Source organism: Entelurus aequoreus, linkage group LG17 (assembly GCF_033978785.1).
Source record: "Entelurus aequoreus isolate RoL-2023_Sb linkage group LG17, RoL_Eaeq_v1.1, whole genome shotgun sequence".
Classification (NCBI taxonomy): domain Eukaryota; kingdom Metazoa; phylum Chordata; class Actinopteri; order Syngnathiformes; family Syngnathidae; genus Entelurus; species Entelurus aequoreus.
Genome location: NC_084747.1, coordinates 43,567,905 through 43,592,033, shown reverse-complemented (window position 1 = coordinate 43,592,033; position 24,129 = coordinate 43,567,905). Strand labels below are relative to the sequence as shown.

At 36.7% G+C, this 24,129-nt stretch overlaps 1 protein-coding gene across 1 annotated transcript in view; it reads right to left on the bottom strand.

Annotated features, from left to right (window-relative positions):
• The window catches only part of hsd17b3 (hydroxysteroid (17-beta) dehydrogenase 3), a 29,432-nt gene extending 7,702 nt beyond the window's left edge, over nucleotides 1-21,730 (bottom strand). Inside the window, exons 1-6 of the mRNA XM_062025722.1 lie at nucleotides 21,454-21,730; nucleotides 6,166-6,212; nucleotides 3,194-3,269; nucleotides 3,018-3,125; nucleotides 570-637; nucleotides 247-291 (exon numbers count right to left, since the gene is read on the bottom strand). Coding sequence (XP_061881706.1) covers nucleotides 247-291; nucleotides 570-637; nucleotides 3,018-3,125; nucleotides 3,194-3,269; nucleotides 6,166-6,212; nucleotides 21,454-21,607 — 498 coding nt within the window. The 5' untranslated portion in view covers nucleotides 21,608-21,730. The remainder of the gene's footprint in view (nucleotides 1-246; nucleotides 292-569; nucleotides 638-3,017; nucleotides 3,126-3,193; nucleotides 3,270-6,165; nucleotides 6,213-21,453) is intronic.
• Nucleotides 21,731-24,129: the final 2,399 nt, after the last annotated feature.

The window sequence follows — 24,129 nt, the reverse complement described above, 5'->3', positions numbered from 1 at the left end:
ATAGAACGAGCACCTGTTTTAAAACCTGCCGTATGTTTGACACCCCTGGACTAGGGTGTGTTGCCTCGCTTGGAAGTAGTGTTTGCCATGAAGTTGACTGTGCTAATGGAGTGTTATGTTCCGGAAATATGACACCGTTTGATTTTACGTAAATCGATACCTGGTAGTACCGGTCGGTGCCTACAAAAGTACAAAATTCGGTACCCATCCCTATATTTACGTTCCAAAGCATATATACGCTCTTACCTTAGCCATAGTTTTCACATTGCAGTTTATCACTCTTGTAATTGTCTGGAAAAGGAACAGACATTGCACTTATTAATCGTTACAAGCCTTGATTGATTGAATTGATTGAAACTTTTATTAGTAGATTGCACAGTACAGTACATATTCCGTACAATTGACCACTAAATGGTAACACCCGAATAAGTTTTTCAACTTGTTTAAGTCGGGGTCCACGTTAATCAATTCATGGTAAATGGCCAATATACAGTAAATAAAGTGAAAAATGTGTCTGTATATGTATATATTTTTAAAAGTTAAATATTATTGTCTTGGCCACCACTGACCTGATCCAAATCTGTGTCTTCAAGGAACCTCTTGGGGATGTTACTGGGCAGCATGCCTACATTATTAACTGGCACACAATAACAAAAACATCCAGTCAGGTTACCATACGATTGTAAACAAACAGCCAGGACTGGGGTGGCCCAACAAACTCTGAAAGTTAAAACCTGAAGTCTGAGTTGATTTAAGATGGGAAACTCTGAGTGTTGATGTTCCAGAGAAGCTGATCTGAATGAGTTCAATCGATCCTGAGTATGTTGACTCGGAGTTAAGACTATAATAAAAAGATGGATCAATGGGGCGCTGGTTCTATGATCCACCATAGTAACTGGGTTCAGAAGTATTTCTTTACCCAGCTGGCACTGAAAGTCAAACTTTTTTTGAAAGAAAAGCAATAAAGTAAAATAACATTGGACTAAAGTGACAGACAATTGCTGCCAATGTGTAAATTCAAATTCACTAGTTTATTGATTTGAAGTTTAATCACATTTTCTAACAAGTGCGCAGGTAAAAAATTAGAGGATTGATATCGAGTAAAATCTGATTTTAATTTAAATCGTATTTTAATTTAGGTTTGGTATATGTATATGTAGCTGGTTTGTCAAATGATTATTTGTATTAAATCAGATTAGTCACATTTTGGAATTTGGATTATTCATGATTAATCCCAGGTGAAAACTCGCTTGCGTAGTTAAAATTTGCTGAAGAAAAGACGCCAATATTTGTACACAAATGCTATTTCATTGTCAAAATGTCATCCGGGAATGTTTTATTACATTTTTGTACTGATGTATGCATTGATCTGATCACTCACCATATAGTGGTAAAAGAGCTTGTATGGTCAATATAAATTGCATGATTACGCTAAGTGTGTTCATAATTAATTAAATATTTTTTTGTGATTATTCACATGACTCACATGTGTATATATATATATATATATATATATATATATATATATATATATATATATATATATATATATATATATATATATATATATATATATATATATATATATATATTAGAGCTGTCTTTTAACCCTAACCTACTTTTAAGCTACGATTTGATTAACTTTTTATTACTCTGATTTTAAAAAAAACAATTGGACAGCACTAATATACAAACTGTAACTATATATGTTATATATTTTTTTGTAACTCTGGAATTTCTGTTAGAGCAATTTGCAAGTTTTTGCTTATAAGCTTATACATCTGAGATATACTTCTTAAAATAACATAAAATATCAGCTCTTGTTGGTAGGTTATTTTGCTTATTGTAATTTATACAATAATATTGAATGTATAACAATGAAATACCCCCAAAATATATATTTTTTAATAATTGTTTTATTTATTTATGACAAAGACAGATTAAATATCTGAAATCAAGGTAAATAAAATACATTTACATAACTTATAATTTCTATAACTGATTAAGCACAAATTTGTATTATTTTTTTATTATTATATTGTCTATAATGAAAAACAAACTAATGTTCGTTTTTCTTCATTAAATGTTTTTTAATCCAAACAAATAACTAATTGTGTATATATATATATATATATATATATATATATATATATATATATATATATATATATATATATATATATATATATATATATATATATATATATATATATATATATATATTTATATTTATATATATATGTGTGTGTGTGTATATATATATATATATATATATATATATATATATATATATATATATACTGTACATATATATATATACTGTACATATATATATACATATACATATACATATACATATATATATATATATATATATATATATATATATATATATATATATATATATATATATATATATATAGTACATAAATAAATAATAATTAAAATAATAGATAAAATAATAATTAATACTAAATATCTAAAATGAAGGATTTGAAATTTTTTTTGACTAAGAATATATTTTTATATAATGATAGTATAGCTGACGAACCATGAACTCAAAATTCTCTCCCAACATAAATCGTCAATAATTAATTTGGTTTTAACATGTAGCGGTTAAAAAGTAACAGACAAATCATGTCTGACAGCTTGATTCACCTTTATCAGGAGGGAGGAGACTGACTCTGTGTTTGACATATCTTTCTTTTTTGGAACGGAAAACCATGAATTAGGCTTTACAAGAGGTTTTACTTAACCTGCCTTCTAAAATACAGTGCGTCCGAATTCACTTATTCCACATGTTGTTATGTTTCAGCTTATTCCAAAATAGAATAAACAAATTTCCCCTCAAAATTCTACACGCAATACCCCATAGTGACAATGTGAAACAGTTGAATAATTTTTGTTTTGTTTTGCAAATTTATTAAAAATGTAAAAACTAAGAAATCACATGTGTACTCCCCTGTGGTTCGTTGTGTTTTTTTTTTTGTTAAAAAAAAGAGTAATAACCACTGCACCTAATACTCCGATGTTGAGGTCCTTCAGCTGCTCCTCAATGTCACTGAAGACTTTGTCCTCGGTGAAGTCTGCCACCAGCACTTTAACCATACGACTTGTAGCTTCACCTGTGCAAGAATAACAAACAACATTAACGGTACTCAACGTGATGTAACAATTAGTATAATAGTCCTACCGATATCCTTGGCCAGCTGCTCCAAAGTGGCTTTGGTTCTACTCATGATGACTACGTTCATCCCTTGTTCAGCCAGCTGATGATGCAGTGGATAGGAAGGGTAGGGATAATAACCAATTAATCGGTCATTCATTCATGCATTGTGTAGAATTGTGGAGCACCTCACTTCTATACCAGTGCCAAATAGTGACAGGGAGAACAATTAAATGCTCTTCCACTAGATGGCAGTACATACATAATTGACCTGTTTATTCACATGTTTCCATTCATTCCACATTGTTGTTCGTTTGTGTGTCTTGAGATTTTTTCGTCAGTGGTACCTGGGTTTTCAACGAAAACCTTCACCCACATTTGGCCACCTGTTTTTGTACACCGTCTCAGTTATGGTACGGCCAAACATTGTGCGTAAAAAACTATCTTTACGTGGAATCGAGAGCCCTAACAAAGAATCCCATGGGTCAGGCACTTTTTTTTCATAGAGTACAACTGCAAAATAAACCACCGTGAGGCCCAAAAAAATTGTGAGTGCTGGCACTTTGATCAAAAAGATGAGAAACACTATTGAAGACCTCGTAACAATGTATAGGGATGGGTACCTTTCACATTTGAATCGATATATTTTTCCGTATTTTGTTTTAATAAATGTTGATTTATTGACAAATTAACATTTGGCACTAAGCTGTGCTGTCCAGCTGATATCTTGTTTTCTATCTTGCCTTCGCGAGGAAGTAGTCTTTGCCACTATAGTCAATGTTATGCCCTACATAGTGTTTATACTGTAAATAATGTACTTATTACACACCAGTTGTTTGATTGTAACAGCAGCTTTGTTGCGGCATTCATTACCAAATATAGAAGTGTTGAAATCGCCATGTAAAATTGCTAATGCTAATCAGTGGCATGTCTATGGCAAACCCAATGTAAATTAGTGAACGCTTACTGTACTTTTGAGCGCCTTGTTATCGCTAAGTTAACATGGAAAATGATCAAATTACCAAGAGGTACTCCGACTGAGTCCACTCTGAGCGCTTGACTGCTTGTTTCCTGGCCAAGTGCTTGAACCAGCGCCGAATCTGCAACCAAATGTGACGTCACGTGCAACAAAGGTTTTGAAATGTGGCACAGTTTGATTTTATGTTAATCGGTACTCGGGAGTACCGACAAGAGTTTGGCCGGTACCAATAAATATCAGCTCAGTGGCCTTGTGTTTAGAGTGTCCGCCCTGAGATCGGTAGATTGTGAGTTCAAACCCCGGCCGAGTCATACCAAAGACTATAAAAAAAAATCGCACTCATTGCCTCCCTGCTTGGCACTCAGCATCAAGGGTTGGAATTGGGGGTTAAATCACCAAATGATGCCTGAGCGCGGCCCCCGCTGCTGCTCACTGCTCCCCTCACCTCCCAGGGGGTGAACAAGGGTATGGGTCAAATGCAAAGGACACATTTCACCACACCTAGTGTGTGTGTGACGATTGTTGGGACTTTAACTTTGACTTTAACTTTAATAAAAGTACCAAATTCTTACCCTGAAGTGGGATCTGAGTCGTTGTGGCTTGTGCAGCCCTTTGAGACACTCGTGATTTAGGGCTATATAAATAAACTTTGATTGATTGATTGATTGATACCCATCCCTACAAAGGTAGTATCCGTGTATCTCTCTCTGCTCCTTGCCATGTTCGCCAACAAGAGTCTTTAAAAATAGGTAAAAGTGATGTTATTGTTAATTTATCCATTTCATTCATCGTGTATGTGTATTTTTCCTGTTTTCCGCATATAAAACATGACATATTCTTTATAATGTGTGTTTGTGTTAGTATAAGGTTTATCTAAAATGCAATATTTATTATGGTCTTCATCCAACTTTTTGTAACAGATGACTAATAACAACCGAGGTACCAATGTCAATGTGTGTATTGGCATATTTTATTTCTTATAAAATGTATTCCTTGGCTCATTTAACCTCTAAAGCAGGGGTCCCCAAACTTTTTGACTCGGGGGCCGGATTGGGTTAAAAAAAATTGGCCGGGGGCCGGGCTGTGTATATATATATATATATATATATATATATATATATATATATATATATATATATATATATATATATTTATATATATATATATATATATATATATATATATATATATATATATATATACATATATACATTGTCTTTATATTCCAGCGAGTTAATCCGTTTTGTCATTTAACATCAATTAACATTGATGTTCATCAACATTTAACATCGACACGTTATCAATGGGAAAATTCATTTTTAGACAATATGATTTGCCTGAGCGGCTAAGAGACACCAAGAGTAAAAAGCGGTATAAAGTGGATTAGAAAGGAAAGATAAAATTTAAAAAAATTAAAAAATACAAATTAAATCACTTTTTTTTCTAAACTTGGGACTTCCCGTGGGCAGGATTTTGGATGCTGGGGGGCCGGATCCGGCCCGCGGGCCGTAGTTTGGGGACCCCTGCTCTAAAGGCTTAGTGGCCACATGCGTGGACAGCACCTTTTAGCTCTTATTTCCAAAATTGTGTACACTACTGAATTGGGGTCTTATGGCCGCTTATGTGGACACTTATACTGCCATCTGGTGGTGTCAGAAGAGTATAACATACAATGGAATTTGGGGAAAAAAAGTGTAAAAAAAAAAATTAGCATGTCACTACACATGAAGTACACATTTGTGTACTTATGGACTAAGTACATCATATAAAAAGATGATTCTTAGTTTTTATTCTAATTAGGGTCCAATAAGCCCAAATAGCAAATAGAAATGAAAAAATCATGTAAACAAACAGCTTGGGCCTTAGAGAAATAAAAAAAATAATGTAAAAAAAAAACAGCTTGGCCTTATTGGAAAACACTCTTTATGCCGTTTTCAGAAAGTATTTTACAATTATGCACTCATTACAACAAGAAGGAGACACTGATAAATGCTAATAACTGTTATAATCATAAACTTACCGCAAAGGCGTATTCTCTTCCTATGCCCTCGGATGCACCCGTCACCACTGAAACCAAAACACTTCCAATTAGTTGGCAGGATTTACTGCAGTTGCCATTTCTCACCAGCGGGGGCAACACGTGTTACGTCACCGCACAGCCGTTTGTTTACTTCTTCATCTTGTTCCGACCAGCAGTACTTCCAGCACGTACCTCAGCTCTGATAAAGAACACGCGGGGAACAGACAGGAAGTACTCGTGTCCCATCCCTCCCTACCCCCCACTCAGAAAACAGACAAGCAAAGAGCAAAAATAAAGTGACGGTTACAGTGAAATTAAGGAAAGGAAAGCTCTTAGGCCTTTGACTCAGATGGAATGTATTGGAAGTGTAAAGGAAAAAGAATCCAAGTATTTGAAGTCGTCATATTTTGAAAATATATACGCACAATCGATTGTAACTGATCTATCACAAATTGTGTCTTTACAACGATAATAATGCTCACTTGAAGTCATAATTGGACAGTATGCTTAATTTTGTGACTGTAATTTGTAGAGATGTCCGATAATGGCTTTTTTGCCGATATCCGATATTCAGATATTGTCCAACTCTTAATTACCGATTCCGATATCAACCGATACCGATATATACAGTTGTGGAATTAACACATTATTATGCCTAATTTTGTTGTGATGCCCCGCTGGATGCATTAAACAATGTAACAAGGTTTTCCAAAATAAATCAACTCAAGTTATGGTAAAAAATGCCAACATGGCACTGCCATATTTATTATTGAAGTCACAAAGTGCATTATTTTTTTTTAACATGCCTCAAAACAGCAGCTTGGAATTTGGGACATGCTCTCCCTGAGAGAGCATGAGGAGGTTGGGTTGGGGGGCGGGGTTGAGGTGGGGTGGGGGGGGGGGTGTATATTGTAGCGTCCCGGAAGAGTTAGTGCTGCAAGGGGTTCTGGGTATTTGTTGTGTTGTGTCTATGTTGTGTTACGGTGCGGATGTTCTTCCGAAATGTGTTTGTCATTCTTGTTTGGTGTGGGTTCACAGTGTGGCGCTTATTTGTAACAGTGTTGAAATTTATACGGTCACCCTCAGTGTGACCTGTATGGCTGTTGACCAAGTATGCGTTGCATTCACTTGTGTGTGTGAAAAGCCATAGATATTATGTGACTGGGCCGGCACGCAAAGGCAGTGCCTTTAAGGTTTATTGGCGCTCTGTACTTCTCCCTACGTCCGTCTACACAGCGGCGTTTTAAAAAGTCGTAAATTTTACTTTTTGAAACCGATACTGATCATTTTGAAAAGGATACCGATAATTTCCGATATTACATTTTAAAGCATTTATCGGCCGATAATATCGGCAGTTCGATATTATCGGACATCCCTAGTAATTTGTAGCACATCATATTATTGTGTTACTATTTATTCACTGTTAGCTACTTTAGAGCTTCAATTTTTAAATGGGATCTTTGATGATTTTAATCTACATTTAAAACGCTTCTTTGTTCTATTGTCTATTGCATGGGTCACCAACGCGGTGCCCGCGGGCACCAGGTAGCCCGTAAGGACCAGATGAGTAGCCCGCTGGCCTGTTCTAAAAATAGCTCAAATAGTAGCACTTACCAGTGAGCTGCCTCTATTTTGTAAATTTTATTTATTTACTATCAAGCTGGTCTCGCTTTGCTCGACATTTTTAATTCTAAGAGAGACAAAACTCAAATAGAATTTGAAAATCCAAGAAAATATTTTAAAGACTTGGTCTTCACTAACTGACAAAGAAACAGATAACAGATTTGGTGTCCAGTTCAAAGTTTGACATGATTTATTGAAAAATTTGAGAGTTGACTTTTGTATTTTACATGAGTTATTATTTGTACAAACATGGTGCAAAGTAATTCATGATTTGTTAAAAAATGTTAGTGGCTAGCTAGTTAAAATGGGATATTGTGATTTCACAAGATTGTCTTAGAAGTGATCATTTGAAAATGTTCAATTTGAAAAATGTGCACTTAGAGAAAATATAAAAATAAAGTGTTGCATATTGATATTTATCTGTTTCTATATATATATATTGTGAGAAATCATTAAGATGATCAGTGTTTCCACAAAGATAAATATCATTAATTATTAATAATAACATAGAGTTAAAGGTAAATTGAGCAAATTGGCTATTTCTGGCAATTTATTTAAGTCTGTATCAAACTGGTAGCCCTTCGCATTAATCAGTACCCAAGAAGTAGCTCTTGGTTTCAAAAAGGTTGGTGACCCCCGGTCTATTGTGTATGTAGTAAACACTTGTTGCGCCTAACCCTATAAACAATGTCAAGTACAAGATGAACTTCCGAAAATTATGAAATGTCCTTTGTACAACATATTATAAATACACATTATACACAACATAAACACAGTTAAATTATATACACAGTAAAGGCATGTGAAATATCATTGTACACATGTTGCACCAATTATATACTATATACAAACAATTATACTTGCATTATTATTTATATCTCACATTTAGTTTTTAATTAACATTGATCATAGTATTGACTACAGTGTTGATTCAAGAGTGATATATTTTTTCAAGACATTGGTCTTAAAGTGTTTTTTAAATGTGTGAATGGAACTGGAACATTTTAAGGAATCATCCAAGCCGTTCCACAGTTGAACCCCCCTGACAGAAACACATCTACTTTTTAAGCTCGTTCTTATGTTTGCTTCCTGAAAGACAGCTGAACCTCTGAGGTCATAGGGATTCTCTCTGGGTTTGAACCTCTCCTGTAGACACAGAGGCAGCGTGTGCACATCCTCCGCTGATGTCATTTCTAATACAAAGTAGCGTACAGCTCGAACTTATATCTGTAGACTCGCTATGGAAGCGCTTAAAGGCCTACTGAAATGACATTTTTTTATTTAAACGGGGATAGCAGATCCATTCTATGTGTCATACTTGATCATTTTGCGATATTGCCATATTTTTGCTAAAAGGATTTAGTAGAGAACAACGACGATAAACATCACAACTTTTGGTATCTGATAAAAAAAAAGCCTTGCCCCTACCGGAAGTAGCGTGACGTAGTCAGTTGAAAGGCTCCTCACATTTTCCTATTGTTTTCAATGCAGCTAGAGCGATTCGGACAGAGAAAGCGACATTTACCCCATTAATTTGAGCGAGGATGAAAGATTTGTGGATGAGGAACATTAGAGTGAAGGACTAGAATGCAGTGCAAGACATATCTTTTTTCGCTCTGACCGTAACTTAGGTACAAGCTGGCTCATTGGATTCCACACTCTCTCCTTTTTCTATTGTGGATCACAGATTTGTATTTTAAACCACCTCGGATACTATATCCTCTTGAAAATGAGAGTCGAGAACGCGAAATGGACATTCACAGTGACTTTTATCTCCGCGACAATACATCGACGAAACACTTTAGCTACGGAGCTAACGTGATAGCATCGTGCTTAACTGCATATAGAAACTAAATAAATAAATCCCTGACTGGAAGGATAGACAGAAGATGAACAATACTATTAAACCATGGACATGTAAATACACGGTTAATGCTTTCCAGCCTGGCGAAGCTTAACAATGCTGTTGCTAACGACGCCATTGAAGCTAACTTAGCAACCGGACCTCACAGAGCTATGCCAAAAACATTAGCTATCCACCTACGCCAGCCAGCCCTCATCTGCTCATCAACACCCGTGCTCACTTGCGTTCCAGCGATCGACGGTGCGACGAAGGACTTCACCCGATCACAGATGCGGTCGGCGAGACGGAGGAAGTTAAGGTGAGTTCGGCCGCTAGCGCGTCTGCTATCCATCTCTGTCCTCCTGGCTGTGTTGCTGTAGTCCGCCGCTAATACACCAATCCCACCTACAACTTTCTTCTTTGCAGTCTCCATTATTCATTAAACAGATTGCAAAAGATTCACCAACACAGATGTCCAGAATACTGTGGAATTTTGAAATGAAAACAGAGCTTTTTTGTATTGTATTCAATGGGGTACCAATACTTCCGTATCAACCGTGTACGTCACGCGCATACGTCATCATATCTAGACGTTTTCAACCGGAAGTGTGGCGGGAAATTTAAAATTGCACTTTATAAGTTAACCCGGCCGTATTGGCATGTGTTGCAATGTTAAGATTTCATCATTGATATATAAACTATCAGACTGCGTGGTCGGTAGTAGTGGGTTTCAGTAGGCCTTTAAACTACAACATAGATGGCGGTGAGAAGGCGCAAAGTGGAGCCACGTGAATAAGACCGCCCAAAAATGGCGCATCCTGAAGAGACTCAAAGATGGTCCGTAAAACATAGTCTATGCTAAATTTGGACCCCAAAAAACACCATTACATGTTATGTAGACCCCAAATAAATTTTTTAAATGTACACATTTTTTAAATAATATTACCCCTTTAATAAAAACATGACCAAACAGTGTTTGATATATACAGTATATCTTGAAGACCAACATTACCGCTATTATTTTTTAGACACGGTCGAAAAATAAACTTCACATGTATCCCAGCAGTCACGAGACATTAAAACAATGTTGAGAATTTGTTGAATTAGGTCCTGATGTTGAGCAACTCAAACATAACGTTCTACCATGAATTGATTAACATGGACCCCGACTTAAACAAGTTGAAAAACTTATTGGGGTGTTACCATTTAGTGGTCAATTGTACGGAATATGTACTGTACTGTGCAATCTACTAATACAAGTTTCAATCAATCAATCAATCAAAAACATGCTTTTTGATTTAATCAACTAAAATGATCTGTCCATTATCTAGTCTTTTTATATTATACTTTGACAGCTCTTTTTTTGCAGTGCACTGGGATTGACTGGCGCCCAGTCAAGACCTCTTGACATAAAGGTCTACTGGGGTAACCAGCTCACTTGTGACCCGAATGAGGACAAGCAGTACAGAAAATTGATGGATGTCTTTAAAAAAAACATAACCCTGCCTTTCTTTGGTTAATGTACCAATGTTAAATAATAATGTTTAAAATTATGGGTTATTAGCATGGATCTCTTGAGAACATTACAAGCTGATGTTGACGGGAATATGTAAATGCTCAATTGCGGTACTGAGGCAATTGTTCAGCCTAGAACAGGCTGTTCCTCTCTTGTGTGTGTTTGTTTTTTATCAAGAGACTGAGGTGAACTTTGGAAAGAAAAGGAAAGAGCAGTTCCGCCTTGTTTTGTGTGTTTTTCCTAAGGATTCTTTCAGTGCTGTGGGAAAGTGAAGTATGTCTTCTGATGAGGCCAAAGGAAATGTTTTAAGTCGACTAGAGCGCTCCGGGACTACAATCCTCTTGTAGTGTTCATGCTGGACTAATAGGAACACCATTGCTGCATCATCATTGTCGTTTTGCAAGAAATGAATGCAAAGTGAATTATTATTATGATTCGGGTGACTGTTGTTATAGTAAACATGTACAGACACACTGTCTGGAAATAAGTTACCTACTTCCAAAAGGAAATGCTAGAGTGATGTTCAACAAATCACTGGTATGGATTAGTGTTGCGTGTTAACAGTTAGCATTAGAATTGATTGATTGATTGAAACTTTTATTAGTAGATTGCACAGTACAGTACATATTCCGTACAATTGGCCACTAAATGGTAACACCCGAATACGTTTTTCAACTTGTTTAAGTCGGGGTCCACGTAAAACAATTCATGGTACAAATATATACTATCAGCATAATAACACATTTAGAACTTTGCATTAATTGACAGTCAACATTGTTGGTTGTTCTAGGGCAGTGGTTCTTAACCTTATTGGAGGTACCGAACCCCACCAGTTTCATATGCGCATTCACCGAACTCTTCTTTAGTGAAAAATAAAATGTTTTTTTGTTTCAAATTCAAGACAAAGTTATATGTTTTTGGTAACACTTTAGTATGGGGAACATATTCTAAGTAACAAAGACTTAATTTAGAGTTATTTGGACACTAGTGGACCATATTCTAAGTAATAAAGACTTAATTTAGAGTTATTTGGTTAGGGTTAGGGTCAGGGTTAGAGGGTTAGGGTTATAATAAGGCCATGCCGAATAAGGCATTAATAAGTACTTAATAATGACTAGTTAAGAGCCCATATGTTACTAATTTGCATGTTAATAAGCAACTAATTAATGGTGAATATGTTCCCCATACTAAAGTGTTACCATGTTTTTTTACTGGTGCATAAAATGAACCGTGCGTGAACATCACCTTGTTCAAACAACAAAACCAACACAGTGCATAAACTCACAACAAATTACACGCCTGCAAACCAGTCTGACTTCTGCTGTTGCCGTATCCGTAATATGCCGATAGGGAGAAGTTTTTATTTACACGATGAGTCGGGTGTGTTTTGGCCTCCGCCAAACCCCTGAGGCCAACTCACCGAACCCCTAGGGTTCGATCGAACCCAGGTTAAGAACCACTGTTCTAGGGTTATCGTCTCACTTTTCCTCTTTGCCATCACTGGTTTGGTAGCGGCATCACAAAAGTATAACAAAGCCAAAATTATAATGGTTTATTTGTTTCGAAAAGTTTGACTGACTATTTACATTGTACATTGTCACTGAAGGCATCAAAACTATGAATGAACACATGTGGAGTTGTGTACTTAACAAAAAAAAGGTGAAACAACTGAAAACATGTTTTATATTCTAGTTTCTTCAAAATAGCCACTCTTTGCCCTGATTACTGCTTTGCACACTCTTGGCATTCTCTCAATGAGCTTCAAGAGGTAGTCACCTGAAACGGTTTTCCTTTCACAGGTGTCATAGTTTTGATGCCTTCAGTGACAATCTACAAGGTTAAATAGTCATGAAAATAAATTTAAAAAACGCATTGAAATGAGGAGATGTGTCCAAACTTTTGGCCTGTACTGTACTTAAAAGTTGCATGATTTAACATCACATGATTTTATTGACATAAGTAAACATATTCGAAAAGGAGAGCCCTTTCTCCATATCCACAACTGATCATTCATATCTTTGACATGTTCGTTTGCTTACATTTTGTCATTTAAAGTGTGTTCACTACCTGTGTTTAAGTGTCACTATTTTCAAATTGAAGAAATCGCATAGAGAACAGATAGATGGCTTAAGCAGTGATTAAGGAAATACAATATGTTAAAAGAATACAATACTAATGAGCAAAAATATGACTTTGAAAAACGAAAAACTCCTCAATGTACCCAAGTTGTCCAATGTTAAAAGGAAATGAAGAAATATAGATGTTAGAATAGAATAAAACCATTTTATTGTTATGATAATTAACACTGAATTTAAGTTCCATCCATCAGTGCAATAAAAAAGACCTAAAATCTAAATAATCATTAAAAAGTCATTAAAACCGTCACACACACTTTCTTTCATTCAAATAATTGCACGTTACCATATTGCTTACATTTACAAGACATTTGGCTGTGTCCCATTCCAAAGTTGTACAGAATTTTAAACACAATGTTAAAATGAAGATAAAAAGATATTAAAGATATATTAATAAACGATAGAAACAAGCCTAAACATATTAAGATAAACACACAATAAATCATTCAAAAATATGCATGGTGGATTGAGATTAAGCAGTGATGAAGGAAGCAAGAACAAAGGAAAAGTGTTAATAAAATAAACTAGTAACAAAAAAGGACTAGTATAGCTTGTGCTGTGTTAACGAAAAAGAAGAAATACAAATGTAAAAACAATGTAAAATAAAAGTAAAACATGTATTAGTGTAATAGAATATACTACCATATGTTACATTTTAAGGAAGACTTTTCAAAGAAAAGATGGTTAAAGTGTATCATTTATTTAGAAAAAAACATTTATGATACTTACTACCTACTGGAAAGGTGGACAACGTATGTACGCTCTCACTCTTACAATTGTTGCCCCTCCCACGAGAATAGGTGTAGGTAGTGATGGTATTATTTTAGCTACATGCATTGATCATATTTATACAAATGTTCCTGACCAATTCTCCAAAGCAGTCTCGGTTCCTGTAGGTTTTACTGACCACAATATAATAGCAGTCACTAAAAAGACAAGGGTTCCTAAACCTAAGGCAAAAATTATTTTTACAAGGTCTTATAAGAGATATGATGAAGAGTGTTTTATTGATGAAATATCCTGTTTAAATTGGAATGAGGTGTGCAGTGAGGAAGACCCTGAGGCTGCACTGGATTTATTTATGTTAATGTACATGAGTGTTGTGGACAAGAATGCCCCTTTGAAAAAGTTTTCAGTCAAAACTAAGTCTGCCCCATGGATTGATAATGGACTTCGGAGTTTAATGACAGAAAGAGACATGGCTAAAAAAGCCTCAGTCAACTCAGGTTTAATTGATGACAGGCATGAGTACTGTTCTTTAAGAAACCAGGTCACAAAGTTAAACAATAATAATTACAAACAGAGGTTATTTGATGTGAGATATGATAGCAAAAACTTATGGAATGTTTTGAATGAAATCATGGGTAGAAAGAACAATGTCTGTACACCTTTTGTGGAATCAAATGGGTTGGTACTCACAAAGCCGGGGGTCTGCAACCCGCGGCTCTAGAGCCACATGCGTCTCTTTAGCGCTGCCCTAATGGCTCCCTGGAGCTTTTTCAAAAATGTATGGAAATTAAAAAAGGTGAGGGAAAAAACATATATTTTGTTTTAATATGTTTTTTGTCAGAGGACAAATATGACACAAACCTTCCTAATTGTTAAAAATCCCACTGTTTTTATCAAACATGCTTCACTGATGAGAGTATTTTGCGAGCGCCGTGTTGTCCTACCAATTTTGGCGGTCCTTGAACTCACCATAGTTGTGTGGACTGTGACGCATCCGTTTGTTTACATGCACAGCTTTCTCCGACGCTGCCACAGAAAGATGTGTTTTATGCCACTCCTTCTTTGTCTCCTTTTGTCCACCAAACTTTTTATACTGTGAATGCACAAATGTGAGCTTTGTTGATGTCATTAACTTGTAGGAGTTATAATCAGGCCTATTTGGTCAGTGCATGACTGCAAGCTAATCGATGCTAACATGCTATTTCGGCGTGCTGTATGTACATATTGCATCATTATGCCTCGTTTGTAGGTATATATGAGCTAATTTAATATCCTTTACTTCTATCCCCTTTGTATATCATTTAGTTTTGCATGTTTCATGACACATTATCTGTATGTAATATTGGCTGCATTTCAGATAGTTGTTTGTGTGCTATGTTGTTCCAGACCACAGCAAACATTACCTAGCTTGCCAAAGATTGTAATAAATCTATTCCTTTAACTTGGACACACACATCTATACCCTAGGCCATTAAAAGCCAGTAAATTCCAGGAGTAATCTCACCTTCTGAGAAGCCTCTGATGTACTAATTATGTTGACAAGGTATCTCAATTAAGGCATGGTATACATATATCCAATAACAACAAATCAGCTGACCTCATTAAGAATATTATAATGGATAATAAGGGGTGTGAATTCCAATTTCCATCAGGTTGATGTCAGTGAGGTTGAGAGGTTACTACACTCTTCCGGACCACAAAGTAGCTGGTGTAGACAACCTGGATAGTAAGTTAGTGAGAATGACTGCTGGTATCATATCAGTGCCTGTTTGTCATATTTTTAATAGATGTTTACAAGTGGGCATGTGTCCAAATATGTGGAAGGATGCAAAGGTTACTCCTCTACATAAGGATACCAAAATTGAGGACAATTCTAGACCAATAAGCATCCTACCTGGTTTATGTAAAATACCGGAGAAATGTGTGTATGCACAAATTCAAGCTTATTTTCAATCAAATGGGATAGCAACTGATTCTCAACATGCATGTAGAACAGGCCACTCTATGTCCACTGTTTTTTTTTACAAATGAACGACGATTGGCTTAATGCTGTAGATAATTCTATGTTGGTTGGAGCTGTGCTGTTAGATTTTAGTGCTGCATTTTGTCATGATATGTGGTCTGGATCATGTTTTTGTTATTTTCTGTTAGTTTTAAGACTCCATTAGTTCCTGTTTTTGTGCACCCTTGTTTGTTTTAGTTTCCATGACGACTCATGATTTTCACCTGCCTCTTGCGTTCGGGACACACCTGTCTCTAATCAAGAGACCAGTATTTAAGCCTGTCTTTGCCTGTCAGTCGGCCTGGCGTCATTGCTTGTGTCATGCGATTGTTTGCTTCATGCCTTGCCAAGTAAGTTTTGTTTGTTCATGCCACAGTTAGCGAGTTTTTGCCCTGTCCATAGTTTATGCTAAGTGTTAGCTTTTGTTTCCTGCGCTAAGTTGTGCCTTCGCCTTGTGCGCCTTTTTGTTTGTACCTATTTGAGAGTAAAGATTAAATCATGTTCCTACCTTCACGCCTTGTCCGGAAAAGTCCGTTTGCATCCCGGGAGAACAAACTTCGCAGCAAGCTGCGACCCCCCCCCCCGTTATGACACATTTGACGTGATTGACCGCTCTCTTTTAATTGAGAAACTTAAATGTAATGGTTTTAAATACTTCGGTTTTAATGTGGATACAGAGTTATTTGTCCTCAAGATCACAACAGGTGTATCATAATGGCAGCTTGTCTAATAGCAGAAGTTTAGATTGTGGTGTTCCACAGGGAAGTTGCCTGGGACCCTTTACTTTTTTCTATATTCACCAATGGGCGTGCCAAATTGGTTCTTTATGCTGATGATGCAACCTTATATCATGCTGCACCATCATGCAGTGTACTTAATGTAGTATTGAGTGAGGAACTAAAAGCTGTGCATGACTGGACAGTATGTAACAGACTTGTCCTTAACACCTCAAAAACAAAAAGTATTGTATTGGGGACTAGGCAAGGGTTATCTTGTGACCCAAAGTTGGATCTGAGGCTAGGTATTTCAACAGTTCAACAGGTCAGAAGTGCCAAGCTCCTTGGAGTGATGCTGGACTGCACTCTATCCTGGTCAAATCATATCAGTGATATAGTTACATAGATGGGAAGGGCTGTTGGTATTTCCAGGAAATGTGCTGCTTTTGTTGATCCACCTCTTCTTTGTCAGATTGTTAAGAGTTTAGTCTTGTGTCATCTGGACTATTGTTCTACAGTTTTTTGATTGATTAAATTCGATTGAAACTTTTGTTAGTAGATTGCACAGTACAGTACATATTCGGTACAATTGACCACTAAATGGTAACACCCGAATAAGTTTTTCAACTTGTTTAAGTCGAGGTCCACTTAAATCAATTCATGGTCTGGGCATCTGCTGCAAGTACTGAGATCAGTAAGCTCCAGATTGTCCAGAATAGGGCAGCAAGGCTGGTTCTGGGTTGTTCACTAAGAACCAAGGTTAACCAAATGCATGCTTCTCTTTCCTGGCTAACAGTGCAGAACAGGTTGTCAGCTAATACTCTAATATTGTTCAAATCAGTAACCGGTAGTAAAACTCCTGCTTTTCTCATGGCCCAAATAGTTTACAGTAGCACTATAAATAATCATAATACCAGGGCGTCTAGTGAGGGGCATTTTGTACTCCCTCGTCCCAGGAAAATGCTTTGCGGAAATCTTTTATTTATAGTTCTGTATCGCTCTGGAATAACTTGCCTCGGCATTGTAAGTAAACAGGTTTTTAAAAGGAAAGTAATATTAGTGGGTTGTTGTGGCAACCAGCTAATGGGGATCCTTAATAAAAATCAAAAATCAAATCAAATCTCACGAGCATATTTTGTTTTGTTAATTTGTTATTCTTATTTTGTTTTTTTCTTTGTTTTTTTAAACAAAATGCAATCGTATTTCTTTCTCAGAAGTTTTGCAGTAGTTTAACTATATATACTTACATGTATATGTGTGTGTATATATATTATGTAATATAAATATGTGTATACATACTGTATATATGTATGTATGTATGTATACAGTCGTGGTCAAAAGTTGACATACACTTGTGAAGAACATAATGTCATGGCTGTTTTGAGTTTCCAATCATTTCTACAACTCTTATTTTTTTGTGATAGAGTGATTGGAGCACATACTTGTTGGTCACAAAAAACATTCATGAAGTTTATGAATTTTTTATGGGTCTACTGAAAATGTGACCAAATCTGCTGGGTCAAAAGTATACATACAGCAATGTTAATATTTGGTTACATGTCCCTTGGCAAGTTTCACTGCAATAAGGTTCTTTTGGTAGCCATCCACATGTTTCTGGCAAGCTTCTGCTGGAATTTTTGACCACTCCTCTTGACAAAATTGGTGCAGTTCAGCTAAATGTGTTGGTTTTCTGACATGGACTTGTTTCTTCAGCATTGTCCACACGTTTAAGTCAGGACTTTGGGGAGGCCATTCTAAAACCTTAATTCTAGCCTGATTTAGCCATTCCTTTACCACTTTTGACGTGTGTTTGACATCACATAGACCAGGGGTCGGCAACCCAAAGTGTTGAAAGAGCCATATTGGACCACAAATACAAAAAAGTAATCGGTCTGGAGCTGCAAAAAATTGAACGACTTATATGAGCTCAAATATACCTACAAACGAGGCATAATGATGCTATATGTACATACAGATAGCATTTTAGCATGGATTAGCTTGCAGTCCTGCAGTGACCAAATATTCCTGATTAGCACTCCATAACAAGTCAATAACATCAACAAAGCTCACCTTTGTGCATTCACGCACAGTATAAAACCTTTGGTGGACAAAATGAGACAAAGAAGGAGTGGCATAAAACACGTCTTTCTGTGGCAGCGTCGGAGAAAGTTATACATGTAAACAAACTGTTGAGTCACAGTCCACACAACAGTGAGTTCAAGTTAGTAGGACAAAATGGCGCTCACCGAATACTCTCATTAGTGAAGCACAAACATATTAAACAGTGGGCTTTCTAACAGTTAGGAAAGTTTGTGTCATGTGTGTCCTCCTACAGAAACCATATTCAAACAAAAAAATGTTCATCCTATTTTGTTTTCCATTTCCATACTTTTTTGAAAAAGCTCCATGGAGCCACCAGGGCACCGCTAAAGAGCCGCATGTGGCTCTAGAGCCGCAGGTTGCTGACCCCCGACATAGACAAAGATAAGACATTGTGGAGGAAAGTTCTGTGGTCAGATGAAACAAAAATTTAGCTGTTTGGCCACAATACCCAGCAATATGTTTGGAGGAGAAAAGGTGAGGCCTTTAATCCCAGGAACGCCATCCATACCGTCAAGCATGGTGGTGGTAGTATTATGCTCTGGGCCTGTTTTGCTGCCAATGGAACTGGTGCTTTACAGAGAGTAAATGGGACAATGAAAAAGGAGGATTACCTCCAAATTCTTCAGGCCAACCTAAAACAGTGGTTCTTAACCTGGGTTCGATCGAACCCTAGGGGTTCGGTGAGTCGGCCTCAGGGGTTCGGTGGAGCCTCCGCAGCGGAGGTCAAGCCACACCCGATTCATCGTGTAAATAAAAACTTCTCCCTATCGTCGTATTATGGATACGGCAACAGCAGAAGTCACACTGGTTTTCAGGTGTGTAATTTGTTGTGAGTTTATGCACTGTGTTGGTCATGCATGGTTAATTTTGAGCACCAGTAAAAAAAACATAACCGTGTCTTGAATTTGAAAAATTTTTTTTTTTATTTTTCACTAAAGAAGGGTTCGGTGAATGCGCATATGAAACCGGTGGGGTTCGGTACCTCCAACAAGGTTAAGAACCACTGACCTAAAACCATCAGCCCGGATGTTGGGTCTTGGGCGCAGTTGGGTGTTCCAACAGGACAAAACAATGTCAAACAAATGTCAAAAGTGGTAAAGGAATGGCTAAATCAGGCAAGAATTAAGGTTTTAGAATGGCCTTCCCAAAGTCCTGACTTAAACGTGTGGACAATGCTGAAGAAACAAGTCCATGTCAGAAAACCAACACATTTAGCTGAACTGCACCAATTTTGTCAAGAGGAGTGGTCAAAAATTCAACCAGAAGCTTGTGGGTGGCTACCAAAAGTGCCTTATTGCAGTGAAACTTGCCAAGGGACATGTAACCAAATATTAACATTGCTGTATGTATACTTTTGACTCAGCACATTTGGTCAAATTTTCAGTAGACCCATAATAAATTCATAAACTTTATGAATGTTTTTTGTGACCGACAAGTATGTGCTCCAATCACTCTATCACAAAAAAATAAGAGTTGTAGAAATTATTGGAAACTCAAGACAGCCATGACATTATGTTCTTTACAAGTGTATGTAAACGTTTGACCACGACTGTTTATATAACATTTTTTAAATCAAGTCTATGTATATTTGTTCCCTCTAAAAATTTCAATAAAAATAAGTAACACAAAAAGAAATAAATAAGTTAGAATGAGAAAGGACATTAAAGTAAAAAGGAGAATAATTAAAAGACTGGAGTAAAATTTCGACAGCATGCACTTAATTGTTGAACTTGGTGTAATATGTTATTATTGTACAGTTGTAGATTGTTGATGACCGTGTGTGTTATTTTTCCTGTAGTGAGGACGTAGTCATCTTCAGTAATTGTCCAGTGTCTTTAAAAATAAGTACCGTATTTTTCAGAGTATAAGTCGCTCCGGAGTATAAGTCGCACCGGCCGAAAATGCATAATAAAGAAGGAAAAAAACATATATAAGTCGCACTGGAGTATAAGTCGCATTTTTTGGGGAAATGTATTTGATAAAACCCAACACCAAGAATAGACATTTGAAAGGCAATTTAAAATAAATAAAGAATAGTGAACAACAGGCTGAATAAGTGTACGTTATATGAGGCATAAATAACCAACTGAGAACGTGCCTGGTATGTTAACGTAACATATTATGGTAAGAGTCATTCAAATAACTATAACATATAGAACATGCTATACGTTTACCAAACAATCTGTCACTCCTAATCGCTAAATCCCATGAAATCTTATACGTCTAGTCTCTTACGTGAATGAGCTAAATAATATTATTTGATATTTTACGGTAATGTGTTAATAATTTCACACATAAGTCGCTCCTGAGTATAAGTCGCACCCTCGGCCAAAGTATGAAAAAAACTGTGACTTATAGTCCGAAAAATACGGTACTTTGGCTTCTTCTGGTAAATGTTGCTTTAAAAGTTAACACTTCAGACGTTCACTAAGATGAACATTTGATCATGATGGTTTGAATTGTGCAAGTTTTGGGCTGTTTGACTCTGGAGTTTCCACTCTAACAATTATGTTCTTCATTCTCAAAAAAAAACAACAACTATGCAATGATTCTAATAGGTGCCCTTGTGATGTTCAGTGTCACTCAAATAATCGGATACATTCAGATGACAGAAAGCTTACCTGCCCATTCTCCCATTGACGAAAAGAAGGACTTTGGCAGCGGGAACCACATTTTGGGATATAGCATCTTGGTGACAAGCAGCAGCTTTACTCCATAATAAACAACAACTGCACCGCCAAGGCTGGTGAAAAACACTTCCAGTAAACTCTTCATGCTGGTCCGGTGTGTCTTGTCGGTGTGCTCTTGGGGAACGTTGGTCAGTGATTCACCCAGGAACAAATATAAACAGAAAGCAGTGATAATGCTGTCAGAGGACACTCCCCGTTTAAGGATCAGTACGCTCACACCCTCCCTCCGTCCAACACCGAGCAGCCAACACGCCGCAATGGGAGCCCGGCCTTTACTTCAATGAGGGTGTCAGCCTGAAACGTGTCTGTCTTTGCAGAGAGAGGCACAACTTGAAAAACTGCTTTTGACAACACGTGTAGGAAGGTTGCTTTCGAAGCACTAGGCACATACACATCTACACACATCCTGCACGTACAGTCGGCCAGTAATTATGTTAAAGTGTAATGACAGCTGTTTTCTATTGTTTTGTCCTTCGAGTGTAATCTAATGAGATAGCCAATATATCATAAACATATCTTAGTGGAGCCCCAAGGGAGACCTACGCCGCTGCAAATGATAACACTGACAAATAGATACTTTTACTTTAATTGGATGTCATTCATTCATGTCTACCATGAATTGATTTACATGGACCTCGACTTAAACAAGTTGAAAAACTTATTCGGGTGTTACCATTTAGCGGTCAATTGTACGGAATATGTACTGTACTGTGCAATCTACTAATAAAAGTTTCAATCAATCAATCAAGATTACATTGTGTAGTACAGGAACACCCCAAAAATTGCATTATTGGCTTTATTTTAAAAAAGAATCTTACGATACAATACACATATGTGTTATGATCCGCTGCCCGGATCATAGTCTGTTTAAGTTTTTCGAGTCACTTGTGTTTTCTGTTAGTTTTGGACTCCTTTAGTTCCTGTTTATGCACCTCTGAGTTTGTTACCATGGCTACGTATTAGTTTCACCTGCCTCTTGTGCTCAGGACGCGCACCTGTTGGTAATCAGAGACATTATTTAAGCCTGCCTTTGCCAGTCAGTCGGTCTGGCTTCTTTGTTTGCGTAAGTTTTGCTTGTCTCCTAGGCCCTGCTAGTGATCTCTAGTCTGTGCTAAATAGTAGCCTTAGCTTCAGGTGCGATCGGCACCTTGTTCCGTCGGTTTGTTTTCTGTTTTGTACCTCTTTGAGTATTCATTTACGATTAAATCATGTTCCTACCTGCAAGTCCGGTCCGGAGTCCTCCGTTTGCATCCTGGGAGAACAAACCTCGCAGTAAGCTGCAACCCCGCCGTAACAATATGTTTATTATTGCAATTTTGTCCTTAAATAAAATAGTGAACATACAAGACAACTTGTCTTTTATTAGTAAGTAAGCTAACAAAGGCTCCAGTCACAAAAAACAGGTCGGGTATGGAGAAACTTACATTTATGAATATACAACTTAGCCAATAGTATAATGAGGTTGCACAGGTAAAATTAATTTTCCAATTTTTTCTCATACTTTGTAAATGCAAATAGCACATCTTTAAATCAAAGCACAAATTTGTCATGAATATTGTCCAGGATGAAAGGACAGATGCCTTGCCATAGTGATCGAGTGCTTTCACAAGTAAAAAAAAACGGTGGTAAACAGTCTCTGGATGTATGTTGCATAAGGTGCAGGTATCATCAATGTCCTTCTTGTATCTAACCATCACAGTCTTTACAGGGTAATAACCATGAATGATTTTGAAAGAAATCTCTGTTCGTAAGTTCCCGATCTCTTCCTGTTGGGAAGAGACCATGTTTTGACCCAGCAGATGTCATTCACAACATTATTATTATGTGGGATCTGAGCCGAGGATGTCGTAGTGGCTTGTGCAGCCCTTTGAGACACTCGTGATTCGGGGCTATGTAAATAAACTTTGATTGATTGATTGAATATTCCAGAGCGCAATTACATAGGAGATAGACACACAATCATTTTGGAATAAACTGCGGATTTTTCTGTTATTTTTATGATCAAAACAAAGTTTCCCCACAGGAGTGTCAAGTGGATCATTCACAATTGTTACAGCAGAAAAAGGAAATGAGTAAGCCATGTTCAACATAAAAACACCTGGTGGAATGGCATCAAATACAACAGCAAATTGTTTGGGAGTCACAGGGACCTTAAAATGGTTGAGAAATTTTTGGTAATTAAAACGTTTACCTTCCTTATTGAAAAGCTGACTCACTAAAATAATACCATTCTTGAACCAATTGTTGACGAAAGGAGATCTCCTTTTGTAACATCCATCCATATGTCTTTATTGTTCCAAACAAAGTATTTCGTAGGTGAGAAATTGTGCTTGTTTAGAGAGCATGCCAGAAGGGCTTGTTTGTGGAAGTTTGAAAGAGCAACAGGAATCCTATCAATGTTGTGGTTGCACAATAACAAAAATTTTCGGCCTCCAAGATTAGAAAATACATGATGAGAAATGAAGTTCCAAATTGAGGTAGGATCTCTTGAATAGTGTCTTATCCAAACAATCTTGAAAGTGTTGTTTAGTGTAGTGAAATCCAGAAAGTTTAGACCATCCTGATTGTAATTATTCATTATAACAGATTTCTTAATATAATGATTTT